The sequence below is a fragment of the Micropterus salmoides genome, unplaced genomic scaffold (assembly GCF_014851395.1).
Source record: "Micropterus salmoides isolate LMB-PRFRI ecotype aquatic unplaced genomic scaffold, ASM1485139v1 Ms_hic_scaffold_23, whole genome shotgun sequence".
NCBI classification, from domain to species: domain Eukaryota; kingdom Metazoa; phylum Chordata; class Actinopteri; order Centrarchiformes; family Centrarchidae; genus Micropterus; species Micropterus salmoides.
The window spans coordinates 12,515,087-12,530,160 of NW_024041484.1; the positions used below are offsets into that span (position 1 = coordinate 12,515,087).

Here is a 15,074-nt window from a genome sequence, read left to right on the forward strand (position 1 = left end):
TGCTATAGATTTTGTTGCAGTTGGATGAAAAGCTCATGTTTCCTAAATGCCAACACTATCTATCTATCTATCTATCTATCTATCTATCTATCTATCTATCTATCTATCTATCTATCTATCTATCTATCTATCTATCTATCTATCTATGACCTCAGTGTCCTCATAGCCCTTAATATGATCTATTGTTTGTGTAGTGTTCCCCATTTTATGCAGCTGTTAGTCAACTGGGAAGCTGTTCACTTGAACATCCACAATGGACTTTTACACTGTCTCTGTTATGCTGTTTTCATATGCAAACCAAATATTTTGCTTATAACATAAATCATGATCCACTAACTGTAAGTTATTATTATTATAAGTCCACAGCATAGCTTGTGCAAAGGAATGTGATTCTTCCTCTAAGTGTTGTCCAAATCTTCAATTTAAATTCTTGCTAAGATCTCAAAGCTTCAAAACATCCCAAATGTGTGTACACTCAGTAGTGCAACTGATACACACACATTTATAATAATTTTATAAAGGCATAATGTAGCCTTTATAAGGTGGTGGAACATGCAGATACAGAAAGTGATATGGTCATACAGCATGGAAAACAACGATTAAATTAAAAGTATTTAAAAAATGACAAAATATATGCTTATTTATTATGACAAAATGTTTCCAAAATGGTTCTCTACATGAAAAAATATTTAATTATTTAATTAAAAATTTTACTAATTCATGGTCAGATTGAAAAAAATCATAGAATTATAGTACAGTGTACAAGTACAGTGCTTGAGTAAATGTACTACATTCCACCACTGCCAAGCTCTTCTAGATATCTGTATCTGCTTGTTTATCACTCTCTTGACTAAAACGTACAAATCTAAATTCCTAGGTTATAGCTATAGCAGTATAGTTCTTCTGATATTCCGCCTGTCAAATTCAGCATCTTTGTAAATTCTGGGATGTTGATCTGAATTTGAAACAATGTTCTGTGTGTTTCAGCAGATACTGCGTGGGAGCTCCTGGCAAAACGACTCTATTTCCCAGCATCCCACAGCAGTAATGGGGCTGGGCTACTTCTCTAGAACAGGTAGGGCGGGTTTCTATTGTTTCCACAGGTGCTATGAAGTGAGAAAGTGAGTGAGAGAGGCACACTATAAGTCAGTAAGAACAGGAATGACTGATGACAAAAAGACAGAGATATAGAGAGGGAGACAAGCCAGCGGAGGAAGAAATACTGGCACGTGTGTGAAAGAACAGCAGGTGGATTGGACAGGAACCTGGATTACAGAGAAGCATCTTTTTCATTTCTGTTTTACTTAAATGAAGTTGTCTTTTAAAAACAGCTAACCAGAACCTGTGCAGGGGGACAAAAATCTATGGGACTTGTATTCATGCTTTGTGTTGCTGTGGGCCATGAAGTGGGTCAACACCTGAGAAGGAGCTGAAAGGAGCAGCAGAGACTGAGGGAGTTTTGTCCGGAAAAAGTGCAAGAGGGGGGCGGGGGAGGCTGAACTGGCTGGAGACACAAGACAGAGAGAATATTGGGGGAGATTGGGGTAAAACTGCCAGGCACTTTCCAATCTTTGAACAACCCTTCAAATCATCTTGACAAACACAGTTTTCACAACCCTAAACTGGTTTTGCAGGCTACATGTGGACCAATTTAACCAAATTTACCCTGCTGCTGGAAATCTAACCTGGTGACCGACTGTGGCTTTCACTGGAAGGAAGAACTGTGGAGTTAAAAAAAAAATTTTTGTGTTTTTTCTTTTTTTGGATGGAACATCTCAACCTAATAGCATTTTGAGATCTGTTTTGTTTCCTATGACTCAGCCTTCATTCAAGCATAAAAATAACCCACCATCTCTTGGAGTCCAAACATTCCAAGGTGATCTGTAGTAGTAAGGGAGATTGCTTCTTCCACTCTCACAAGTTAAACATCCACAGATAAAAGGCACACACTCCACTGTGTCTCCACCATGCAGACCCCAGGGCCTGAACATGATGACTCTTTCGATTTTCTGTTTAAGATCATCCTGATTGGAGACTCTAACGTAGGGAAGACCTGTGTGGTTCACAATTTCAAGTCAGGGATTTTCTCAGAGAAACAGCAGAACACCATCGGAGTGGATTTCAGTGTACGGACCGTGGATATAGAGGGGAAGAAAGTTAAGGTTAGTGCTGTATGTGGTGTGTTTTAGTGTGTGTGTGTGTGCCGTGGACATAAAAACAGGGATGCTGAGGAGTGTTTAGGACATATGTGTGTTGAGGCGGTGTTAAAAATATCAAGTACAGAACATGTGCAACCCAACATAGTGGTGTAGTAGATTTATAATATAATTTTCAAATATGGTACATGTTGTAGTCACTGAAGCCATTAACAGGGTAACTTTAAAAAGAGTTGACTTAGTAACTTTAATTAATTGTATCATTAGGTGTTGTTTATAGATTCATACGTTGGCCCTGTGAAAAAGGTATTAAATTGCATTGCAAGTGGTATTAAACAGGTCTTAAAAAGTCCAACATTTACTATGATGAACTCTGATTATGCTCAAGTGATGACTGCTAAATGTCCTTATCCTTCTCATAGTTGTTGTAGAGTCAGCTGGCTCTGACAATGACAGGCTGCATAGCATGGTTACAGGCCTGTTCTTTAAAAATATTTAATGAAAAGTGTGGCATAAACTGGAAAATGCTACTCCTGTCAGAGCCATGAAGGGCCACTCAGATGTGATGTACTTTGGGGGGGTGGGCGGTAAATTACACTACAGTGAGAGTTGTCCTGTAGTTATAGTGTCAGTGCAAAACAAGTCAGACCAGCTGCTCACATGAAGGACCAGTCCTTCAGGTTTCTCTCCTCGATCTTTTGTGCATACAAAAATAAACCTGGAATGACTTCTCTGGGCAGTCATTGAGCTAGAAAAGGAACTAGAAGATGTAGGTGGGTAGTTCCTGGTTCCGCATGTATCAAAAGTCACTATGTTATATTTGTACTTCTGGTCTAATAAAAAACTAATGAACTGATAATTCATGTGCAAACTGATAATCTGTGTTGATCAATGGGTAGACACAGACACAGCAGTACCTGCCACTCAATACTGTCAGGTATAGGGTATCTATCTCACTAGATTTGCCTGTAGATTTGTCATAGCCAAGAGGGAGGTACCGTCTGTTACTCAACATACACATATACACACCATCACCAACTGTACTGTTTTGTGGACAAGCCAGTTAGATGACTGCAGGATAAAAAAATATTTGCATCCTGTCTAATCACAACAAACGTGTCATATACTGAACTTTAATTCAGCAGGAATGATTTAATCTACCTACATCATAAATGATGGTATAATAAAAGTATTACATGTTTAAGGGAACTATTATGTAATGAAGACCCAGATTTAAGTTCTGATGATGAGGTTTCCACGCTTCTAGTATGACTGACAGTTTTCACAGACAAAATTTCAGCATATGACCGTCTAGAGGCTTTTCATTTTCCCATTTAATCCGTCTGCTTTTTTGAATCAGTAAATCACAAGATTTAACCATGAGGTTAGAAAGTACATTTACATTTATTAATTTAGCTGACGCATTTATCCAAAGCGACTTACAATAGCCAACTTACTATTCAAGCCTGAGGCTGTGAGTAATTGAGATACTGAGTACATTTCACTTTTGTATTTCTTGATATCTTTGGTGATCAGCAGTTATTGCTGTGCTGTGTGCACAGGGGTGATTCCTTCCTTGAGTTTTCTAAAGTTGAATGAAGTTCTTGTGAGTTCTTTTTGGCTTTAATGGATGTTATAGTCATTAAGTACTACTAACAAACCACAGATAAAACTCTGACATGTATTATACTTGATTTTGTAACAGCAGTGCATCAACTTTGATAAACTAGAAATCAGTTAAATCATCGCTATCCAGGTAGCAGAAGTAGACATGGTTCAAACCATCAACATAAACAAACAGGTTGAGCTGGTGAGCCTGGGTTGGTTTCTATGCCAGCAGTTACCACGTTACAACATGGTCTGGTAGATGCTCAGGGAGTATTCTGCAGAGGGAGTCTGGCTACCTGTGGGGACACATTTAAGACTAAAGACTAGTTGATGAGGGGGCTTGGAAAAAGTGGATGTCTGGGCCTGTGGTTCAGATTAGGTTAGTGTTAGGCTTAGGCATATTTATGAAACAAACTGCTGATCAAACTCAAGTTAAACACTCTGGTGTCACTTACCCAATTTAGAAATCTTCTGGAGCATCAATATGTCGTATGTAATTGTTTCTCTTGAATTTGTACTTCTTGGTTTTGTGTGTTTTAATTAATTGCATATGTATTCACTTGTTTGTGTTTACACAAGTTTACACAGGGCACAGCCTAAAAAAAATAAAGGTCTCAGTTTGTTTTTTAAAATAAAGTAAAAGAAATAGTTGTTAGTAAATAAGTAAACCCAATAACTAAACATTTGTGTGTGTGTGTGTGTGTGTGTGTGTGTGTGTGTGTGTGGGTCTGGGTCTGGGTGTGTGTGTGTGTGCAACAGATGCAGGTGTGGGACACGGCAGGTCAGGAGAGGTTTCGTACCATCACCCAAAGCTACTACCGCAGCGCCCACGGAGCAATCATTGCCTATGACATTACAAGACACCCGACTTTTGACTCAGTGACTCACTGGATCAAGGAGGTGCAGCTGTATGGAGCATCCAATGTAGTGCTGGTTCTCATAGGTGAGTGTGACCGTTAACATGTTAGTGCACAAGTAACGTGTGCGTGCACATTTTAAGAGAGTTGTGCAAGAGGGTGGGGAAAAAAACATAATAATACCATACCATTTTTAGGCTGAATTTTGCGGGACTGCTGGTACTGCTATGACCTGGATAACATGATAAACTTTCAGAATTCTTTATGTCTATTTATATTGTGCATGGGGTGATTTAGTTTTAATAAATGCTGAGTGATTATCTCCACCAGCTGAGAAAAGGGATGTACAGCACAAGGTTCCTGTGTCAGTTATCAGGGATTACTTGATGATCCCTTCCCAGAGCACATTGAATTCTCTGAAGGTTGTTGAAGGTGATAATTTGAACATTAGTGCCTTGGTGAGGCTATTAAAATGCCTTCATTAACATAGGTGGCATCTTTTTACAGCAAAGCCTTAGAGCCTAACGTTAGCGAAATCTATATCTTGAGTATATACAGGACATATTCAGAGCACTGCAAGCAGGATTTAAACCTGCATGAGGAAACCTCATTGTCCACTGCCTCTATTGGTATAGTAATAACACTCAGGTATTGTACTGTTTAATTTATGTGGAAAGAGCATCATACCTAACTCACCTAAATACAAAAAATAAAAATACACAATTTAACAACTAAATGTGTGTTTGCTCATACAAACTCTACTACTCTATACACCATGTTGAACTTGACTTTAGACCTCTAAATTGTTAGCAGCAACCATCCACTCAGCATACGTCAAATGTATTACACATCACAAAATGTACTTCACATTTCATCTTTAGAACTTTGAGGACTGGGGGAGTCCTCAAAATCAAATTAAAAACTTCTTTCTGACTTTTCAAATGTTAAATGGAACTTATTTTTTCAGTCATGAGCATGTGATCAGAAAAACAGTGTCAACATGTTTTGCTGTGGTTGTGTTTTGGAATTCAATTGAAATTAATTCTCCTTTAAAATTTTGACAATAATTTAAAACAAATAGCTATTAGTTTTACACTTTAAAACTTAGGTGTATTGATAATAATATGAACAGAACTCCCGTTGCATATTTTAAGCAATGTTAAAATATTGTGTTTACATATCTCTGCTCTGTGATTGTCTCCATCTAGGTAACAAAAGTGACCTGGAGCAGGAACGTCAGGTTCTGTTTGAGGAAGCCTGTAACCTGGCAAAGGAGGGCGGCATACTAGCTGCGCTAGAAACATCTGCAAAGGTAATGATTGTACATATGAAACACAGAGGAGACATATTGAAGGTGGTTAAAATAGTGCTTTAAAGTTCTCTGTCTCCTGCTCTGTGTGTAGGAGAGTCAGAACGTGGAAGAAGCTTTCATGATGATGGCCAGGGAGCTGCTCTCTCGCAACGGCCATAATATCCAGCAGGAGGACTTTGTGAGCAGCAACACACCTCGAGTTCTCATCCGTGCCAACTCTCGGCCGGTCAATGGCCTCCCAGCTGCCTACACAACACCAGAGAAGAAGTCATGTTGCTGATTCAAATGTGGACAGGACAGGGAGGATAAAACATGACTAATGTTGGAAATTAAGAGTCGACAGTGGATGAGTAAGACGGTGAAGGGAACTCTTCATCATGAATGTTGGAGAAGAGGAACAGGATAAGATACAAAGATGCATGGATGTGGGGAATGTAGCAGGCAAGACCTAATGAACCAAAAATCTTTGCAATGAGGAAGTTTAGGCAGTTATTGTAAAGTACTGAAAAATCATTTCAGTGTACTTTTCTGTGGCTTACCTGACCCGAGAGTTGTTCAGCTGCTGCTACAAGGACAAGAAAGTCATACCAGGAATGTTTAGTAATGGGGGAGTAAGAGACAGCAGGGACAGTGGTGATCAGTTTTGGGTAAAGTTACAGTAAGCCAATCTCATGTATATCGACTACACCTAGAATGTTTTTTCTCCTCTAATTGATGTTATATTATCTGTACAAAATGTTGTCGGACTGTTACTATCCTAATGTTTTATAAGTTTAGCCTACCAAAAGCTTCAAATATAGCCTCAGCTATACTATCCTTAACACACCTTTGTGTTGTATTGTCACAATGCTGCCTTCATGCTTCACTCTGCCGATAAACCTTTTGAAACGCAGAATTTTCAGAACTTATTGTTCTAAATAAGACTCTGAGAATTTCACCCAAGTGTCCTCTTGTGGTGCCTCTATGACGAGCTGTGATCACCTCTGTGTTCTCGGGGAAAATGTCCCAGATGACCTGCTACAAGCCAGAAGACTGTGAATTATACAATTTTGTTTGACTTTTGATACTTCTTTCCTAATGATGTCTCACATTGTCATCAATGTCTATAATAGGCTGTGGATGTGTTCTGAACTGATTCTCTCAAATTCTGATCAGTTTACATGATGAAGCAGACATAATTTGACTCTCCGTGAGAAACTAAATCTCTTTACAGGCTTTGTTTAAGGCTGTCGTGTACATTGAAGGAAAACCAGTGTAAAGTTAGAAAATTGTTGGGCCTTCAGTGGACCACTTCATTGTGAACACTAGAGGGCACTGTGCTGTTGCACATAATCTTTAACTGCAGGTTGGTTGCTCATTACCTTCAACAATAAATACCAAGGTGATTCAAAACATCCGTGACCGCACAGACTCCGCAAGGAACAATTAGTTAAGTTTACATGCAACCCAGTAAACAGGAAAAAAGAAAAATCACCTTTAAGGCTAAACTTCCTGCCAACAGAACAGTCAAACTGAAGTAACTGAGCTGACAAAGCTTCCATCCAGGATATAATCTTTCTTTGTGTGTAAAGCCAAGTTGGCAGGTCTTATTTAAACACTAAACTGGAAGTCATGTACTTTAGCTGGACTTGCACTGATTGTTACAATGATACAGTTAATCCGCCTTTATGTTTATTCATTAAGTTATGAGTGGAACAATTGTGGGGAACTATCCAGGTGTAGTCTTGTCACAATGAAGCTTCTGCTCCATCTGACAAGCAATAAATGATCAATCTATGACTATACAATAATTGTATTCATCTTTTGTTACTTATTTAGTAAAGTTCTGCAAAATTATAATGTCGACTATGTTTTAGCCGTTCACTGACAGCTAAAAAGGAATCTATAGGAATGAGAATCTGCAAAATAAGAGTTCAAGTTTCAAAAAGAGGGAAGTCGGCTGTTGTGTTGTGGTCTCCTGCACACTGGGTGGCACTAGTGGACAATAAGTGAAGACTGTGTTTCCCGCCTTTGGCTTCCAAAGAACAAAACAAAATCAGGATTGCGTTTGCGATGCAAATACCTCTCATCTGCTGAAATGTAACCTGTGGGCAGTTTCAATAGTAGGTTTCTTTATTAGGATGCCAAATTTAAAAAAGAAAAAAAAAAATACCCATGGCAGTGACAGACTCAAAGTTTCCATCATCATCACTGTTAAGGTCTTATTTCAGGCCTTGTTTTTATAATTTGGCACATTTAGCGACAATTATCAGTGATGATGCACTTGGCAGATTCCAGTAAAGTGTATCTGGAAACGTATTTGACTATTTGAGAACTCATTAAAATACTGAGTCAGTGTATGATGTAATACACCTGCTTCCCTTCATATTTGGTGGCTAAGTGGTGGCACTATAGGTAAACAAGTTCTGTATGTCCATCTCACATAGTGTCCTCCATCACTAAAATTTTCAGAAAAATAAACCCAATTTTATTTCCAGAAAACAGGTAGACAATGTCATACATTAATACAAAAAAGACCAAAAACTCATTATCAAAATGACTGTAACAGAAAAAAGAGAGCACCTGCAGTTTATTGTGTGGGAAAAATTCAAAGGGAAAAAAAGCTCAAATTGCATCTTTGTTTAAAGGTTTAAAGGTTTAAAGGTAAACTTAGCAATATCACATTGCAACTATAATCTTTTAAGAACATGTTAATTTTCCAAAATGAGTTTCTCTGTTCTCCACACAAGATGGAGACTGCTGATAACTAAAAAGACGTCCTAAGCACACATAATGGATTTTATCCCAAAATTGTACTTTTAGTCGTCACATTTTTATTCAAACATCAAATCACTAAGTCTACCTTTATTAATCCATTCTTTAGCCTGTCCACAGGCCTCCATTAAAAAAGACGGTTTCTTCATGGCAAGCCAACACTCCTCACTCTATACTAAACCACACCAGTCCACTGATACACCTCCATTCTAAGTCAGCCTGATGATCTCAAACCTTTTGGGATTTTTCTCTTTCAGTGGCCGAGGCAGACGCTCACCCTGCCCCTCACCTGTCTCCTCCACCACCTCCTGTGCCTCATTGTCTGTTCCCCCTTGTCCTCCCTGTCCTGTATCCGTCCCTTCTGTTTGTTTATCCTTGGGACATTCCCCATTGTAGGTCTTGACGTAATCCTCAACGCGCCACCCCTGGAACTCCTTTGGCTCGGAGCAGATCAGGCCAGTGTAGAAGACACTGGGGTGGTGCTTGAGCCAGTAGATCAGGTAGTGGATGTTGTAGTCACAGATCCAGGGGTTGTTCTCCAGCGTGAGCTTGCGTAGGAAATAGAGGTCCTCCAGTACACCATATTGGAAGTAATGGAGGCTGTTGTTGGAGAGGTCGAGCTCGCGAAGGTACAGCAGACCCGCAAATGCAGCTGGGGGGGGAGAAGAACATAATAAGCTGGCATCTCATACTAAAAAGTTGATGCTGTATGCTAGTGCCTGTTGGGTTATTTAAATAAACGTGTGACAGTATAACAAGCCTTGAACGCAACAAGGACATACTATAAAAATTTTGTTATGTTTATTATCTCCTTTTAGCTCTTTTTTTGTTCTCCACCAACCCCTGTTGGACTCCTGTTTCTTCACTTGCGCTAACTTGTCTGCTGTTTTGTGCTTGACAGGTAGTGTACAGTGGGTTTATTAGAGCTTTTTTGCAGAAAACAGCTGCCTACTCTGTCACTAAACTAAGCTGATGAGAGCTGCGACAGTCAACCAAAACAGTAAAGTTGCAAGTCGCAATACCAAAACAATGAGCTGAGTAACTGCTGAGTTGTATGATTTTCTGTGGTTTGATGCTACAGACATTTTCACATTTCCCATTGTGGATTTGGGATGAATGTGGATGGGATGCCCAAAATTTCAGCAATTAAAAAGAAAAGTCTTTGCAACAAAGTGTTTAAGAATTCTAAAAGGTTAGAACATTTCTAGAACATATTATCTTTTAAATAAAGGGAGAACATGATAATCACCAATCTTACAGTGTCAAGGTTTTCAGAGGATTTAATTGTCATAATTTTGTTCGGTTATTTCGAGCTGTGTCTTATACATCTCTACTTACATGAGAGTGAATCAACAGTGACTTTGATCACCAAAATATAACTAACTTAATTTGAAAATGTGATTGCTGACGTCCTTCAAAGGTTCCAGACGTTGTTAGCAGTGTGTGTAATGGAACAGAGGAGAGTGTTTCACAGTCAACTAGCTTGGGCCTATCTTTGATTTTTACAGAGCGGAAGAGAGAAGGGCAGGAAAATGTAACAAGGAGGAAAAAGAAGAGAAGGAGGAGAGTGTGTGTATAAATAAAGTCATGAAAGAAAAAGAAAAATGGACGCAGAGGACTAAAATCCTTCTGAAATCCTTTTTCAATAATTGTAACAGATAAGTTACTGTTACTGCAATCTTATCATTCAACCCTAAAGATGACACAGATAGAGGGAAATATAGGAGAGGAAGGAGGACTGGATGGATATTTCACCTCCTCCTCCCCTGTCTTATCTCTCGACTCATGAGACTGACTCTCCCAAATTGGCTACTGTTATTTTTCTTTTTTGAGCCACTATGCCCACAGGAAGCTCAGTATGGTCTACTTTCATGGTATTTTCCCAGGCACTGAAATCCACTAAAGCAACATTCTCTGAGAACTATAATAAGTTTGTAGGTACCATCAGACTATATAAGGTCAAATACTGGTGTTTTGTCAGTGGCCCTGTGCTTCAAAATATGACTTGTCATTTTGGACGCACAAGGCTCCGCGGTCAAATTAGCAACAATAAATACTTAAATAAAGCTTGTGTGGTTAACGATGTGAAAATGTCGCACTTTGGTTACGTGTAGGCACAAAAACTCATTGGTTGTAGGTTTAAGCGGGGCATACTGTGTACAGTTTTAGAAATGTTGTTGATAAATTCCAACTCCTACTGTAAAGTGTCTGTGATGTAAAGCTAAAGCTCACGATTTATGTTCTCACACTGTACAGTCTGATCATCAAGTCACATTGTACGCATAAATAGAAAATAGATTTGTTTGAAAGGTGTGAGGCAGGTAGAGGTTTGTTTGCTAGCAAGTATTGCTAACAAGGCAGAAATGTGTTGCCTTAATCATCGGTGCCATCTTATTTGCCAAAACTTAAAAAAATAAAAAGCAAAAGGCACATTTGGACTTTTTACTGGATAAATTTGATAGCAGGCATTGTATCGCCATGGCACTGTCTGTTTGCCACTTCGCCCAGGCGCAGTGAGAATAAAAGTACTCAGCGTGGGGAATCAACTTGTAGCTCCATACAATACAACATGCAGTAAATCCTGTCATCAATTTTTTCATCTTTAATTTACATGTATTAACATTCTTCGAGCTAACAAACGAAAAAACAGAATGGGTTGAAAACACAACCCTCGTCTAACTTCAGCTGAAATGATAAATTAGGGATTTACCCCCTGCCCCGCTGTGGGCTGATCTTGGCAACAAGTCTCCATAACAAATCAACACAACTTTAAAGTCTCTAGTCACCATAACTACAGATATTACTGTTGCATAAATCCCACTGTTCCATGATTGTCTGTTGTTTCTTTGTTGCTTCACAAACAGCAATTTAAAGGAGATACAGGCAAAAAGGACCTTCTACAAGAACTTCAGAGTATTATGAAATATTTTTGCAGAGTTTGGAGTTCCATATGGGTGGGGCACCCACACTGTTACAATTCCTAAATTGTCAAGTTATAGTCATTGGAAAGTGTGCTAAATATAACCTTCAAATATACTGTACTTTCCTGTGACTGTTTTTGCTTTATCTATTGGGTGTTCAAACCGCAACAATCAGGCACAAAAACAATGTGCATCTATTAGTAAAAATCAAAACCATTTTATTCATGTTTTCCTCATCAAAATCATTCTAAACATGTTTTGTTTTCCTCAAAATGTGAACTTGATTAGAAGGAGCAATCATGATTGAGACCATATGTAACTTACTATCACAGACTTCCACAGAATTTATTCCTTAGTGTCCAAATAGTCTTGGACACACTGGGGTGAGCTACAGCAGATTGTTTACATGTGTTGCAGGGTAATGAAGAAAATGTTTTGTTTTTTTAAAGGATTTTCCTCCTGGGCAGGAAGACATGAGCCCAGACGTCATTAGCTTGGAGTAATGAGTCGGCACTTTTTAAATGGTGCTCCTCAAATGTTGAGGCATAATTAGTATTCAGAACAGGTAATCTGCTTCTGTGAAACTGATCTGTTGTTCCTTTATCTTTATTTACTATTAAGAGTTGTATATTTGGTTATTAGTGGTGTTAAAAGTCTCACATTTTAACTGCACGTCTGTATCTTGCCTGGGGTGTTGAATGATACTAAACCAATCTCAGTGGGTTCATCAGCTTAATCTTGAACATTACTGTCACTGATGAATCACCATAGGATCACTAATTAGGCATAAGACACAGTTAAGACATGAGGTGGTTAAAAAGGATCTTTCTAGTGATTCATACCAGTATCTGTCTTAAACAGTACTTGGTGTATTTGTGTAATAGCATTTGTCCTTTTAAGTGCCCCTGCGAGACTTTCTGTATCGCTCCAGTATATCATATGGGCCCTGGTTCACACATGTCAGTGGCACATGTGTTTCCTCTGATTACATGTGTATATGCAATATGTTCTGGTGTGTTCATGCTCAAAAGGTTGAATTGCTAATGTTTGGCTGTAAATGTAGCTTTATACATTTGAGTTTCTTGCATACTATATAGATGCATGTGCACACTTTTGTAACATTTATTTTCAAATTGAGGTGTCTTGACTTGAAAGTAATTTTCGGTATGTGGACATTCACATCTGTTATCATTCACCTATATGCCACGGCCACTTATGGCAGGCTGTCATCTGTTTTAAAAGTTTATTTGTACTTGCAAAGAAAAGCTATTTGCAAATCCTCATCAACAGGAGCATATTTCAAAGTTTTGTTAGCGGTTCAACCAAACAGTGATGAGATGAAACATTCTATATTATTTTCATCATCTCACAACTCCTTCAAATATATCCTGCGGCCCTTTGTAGGGGTCTCAACCCCCAGGTGAACCACTAGTTTAACCTAAGGTTTGGTCATTTCATCAGTAAGAGTTAACTGGTAATGCAGCAGAAGCAAAATTATTGTTAAAATGATACTTTTCTAACTTTTGACAGGATCTACGTTTGAAGTATCCTGTTATATGATTTTAATGAAAACCTGCCAGCTAATAACCAAGTATTTATTTGGCCATGATGCGTACTGCAAGGTTTGCACAATCCATATGTGCAAAGTTTCAGAGGGTGGGACTGTTGTACCTGTGTCTATATGGCGCAGGCTGTTGCTGCTGAGGTTGAGCAGCTTGAGGTCTTTGGACAGCAGGAACTGTTTGGGCCTGAGATGTTTGATGCTGTTACTGGACAGATCCATCTTCACAATGTCAGATGGCAGGTCAGAGGGGATGTTATTCAAATCTGCAAAGGAAGAAAAGACAAAGAAACAAAGGTTCTTCAACTCTGAAAGGCACTGGAATGACAGAGTGGGTGGAAAAATAAATCCAAAGTGTAAAAGGTCAAACTTCATACTTGCCATGAAGAAAATGTCTTTTTGTAAAGATTAAAAATTAAAATGATTGAGGCAGATGTGCACAACAAATGATATCAGAACACAAAGTGCAAACTCCCAGAATCATCAGAAGATCTGCAATTCCAATCTGTCTGCATCCTTATACATTTTCAAGATGTTGTGTGGGTTGTGTGCAATATTTAACCTTTTCAAGATGGAGTCAAGTGTGACAGCATGTATAACAATATATCACCTCCGCGCCAGGAAGCAGTGTTTCCACTCTCTTCCAGTGTTTCCAGCCTTACATATACTTGCATGTATGTTCGAAGAGTCTAATGTATGAAACAGTGATTCCCACATATTCCCATTTCAATAACAGATCCTCTCTGGAGTTTTAAATCAAAGTCCCACACTGAAGCACATTTCACAAATGTTATATCATCTCTGCAATGTTGGGACAGTTAAAATAAAGATTTGTCAATGTCAGCACATTTTGTCCCTAGAAACAACAGAGTTGAACTTGAATCTAGACACATGGAGCTTCTCCACAGACCATAAATAGATCCAGATTCATATTAAAATTGTTATTGCACAATTTCTACTTTTGTGAGTTTGGCTGCTGTATCAAAACCTTTTGAAATTGACAAATGTATTTCTGAATGGATTTTAAAGTTTTGTGGTTCCCACAGTCACTAGACATGCTTCACTTGTCAGTGTCTGTAAAATTATGAAAATCCAACCTAAATTGGAGAACACATCTGCTCTGCCAATCACAGTGCAGTTATGTTTAAAACTCAGTAGGTGGGCCCTGCAACCTGTATCATCAAAATGAACATGGGTGATTGTTTTTGAAGCATTTTGCAAAACAGTTGCAGATGAGAGGAAACATGAGTGTATTTAGGCAGAATACTGAAAGAGATATGATCAAACTATGTTTATTTTGATATAAAATGATGATGATGATGATGATGATGATTTTGTAGATTTAAAAAAAAGATTGTGTACGATATGTGTGTGGTTAAGTTTTCATGTGTACATACAATGTGTACTAGTTTCCTGCATGTATTTATTTACATGGGCTGTATAATGTGCTCAGACGACTGCTTATGGACACTTTTACAGTGCAGATGTTGCAGTCTTTATGCACACGGTTTATTGCAGCAGTTGTAGCCAGTTATCATGGCGGCACAGTGCCATAAATCATCACTGACTCCACAATTGCACACACAACACACACACACACACACACACACACACACACACACACACACAGGACACACAAATAAAGCATGCACAGATGTAGACATTGCCCTCAGGAAATGTAATTATTCTTGTTGAATGATATGATGCAGTGATGGCTGTTGAGTGTGCAGCAGGCAGATGCATTTACAAATGCAGAAACACACTGTGGAGACTCTTAGTCTTCTGCAGTGAGAACTGGAAGTCCAAAGGGAATCCCAGTCTGCCTTAGGTTTACATGTGTCTGCAACTTTGTCAGATTTTCAGATTGTAATAGGCTGGAAAAATAAAATGCTGGCACTCTCACAT

At 38.6% G+C, this 15,074-nt stretch overlaps 2 protein-coding genes across 2 annotated transcripts in view; one reads left to right on the forward strand and one right to left on the reverse strand.

Annotated features, from left to right (window-relative positions):
• The first annotated feature begins 1,127 nt into the window (after positions 1 to 1,127).
• Positions 1,128 to 7,717, forward strand: LOC119918289 (ras-related protein Rab-19-like). The gene is made up of 4 exons (XM_038738936.1): positions 1,128 to 2,162; positions 4,524 to 4,707; positions 5,830 to 5,933; positions 6,025 to 7,717. Exons 1-4 carry the CDS (start codon positions 1,968 to 1,970, stop codon positions 6,211 to 6,213), a joined length of 672 nt encoding a protein of 223 aa, XP_038594864.1. The 5' UTR covers positions 1,128 to 1,967; the 3' UTR covers positions 6,214 to 7,717.
• Positions 7,718 to 8,377: 660 nt separating this feature from the next.
• Positions 8,378 to 15,074, reverse strand: part of lrrc17 (leucine rich repeat containing 17) — a 28,015-nt gene continuing 21,318 nt past the window's right edge. The window contains exons 4-5 of the mRNA XM_038738935.1: positions 13,280 to 13,435; positions 8,378 to 9,339 (exon numbers count right to left, since the gene is read on the reverse strand). Coding sequence (XP_038594863.1) covers positions 8,897 to 9,339; positions 13,280 to 13,435 — 599 coding nt within the window. The 3' untranslated portion in view covers positions 8,378 to 8,896. The remainder of the gene's footprint in view (positions 9,340 to 13,279; positions 13,436 to 15,074) is intronic.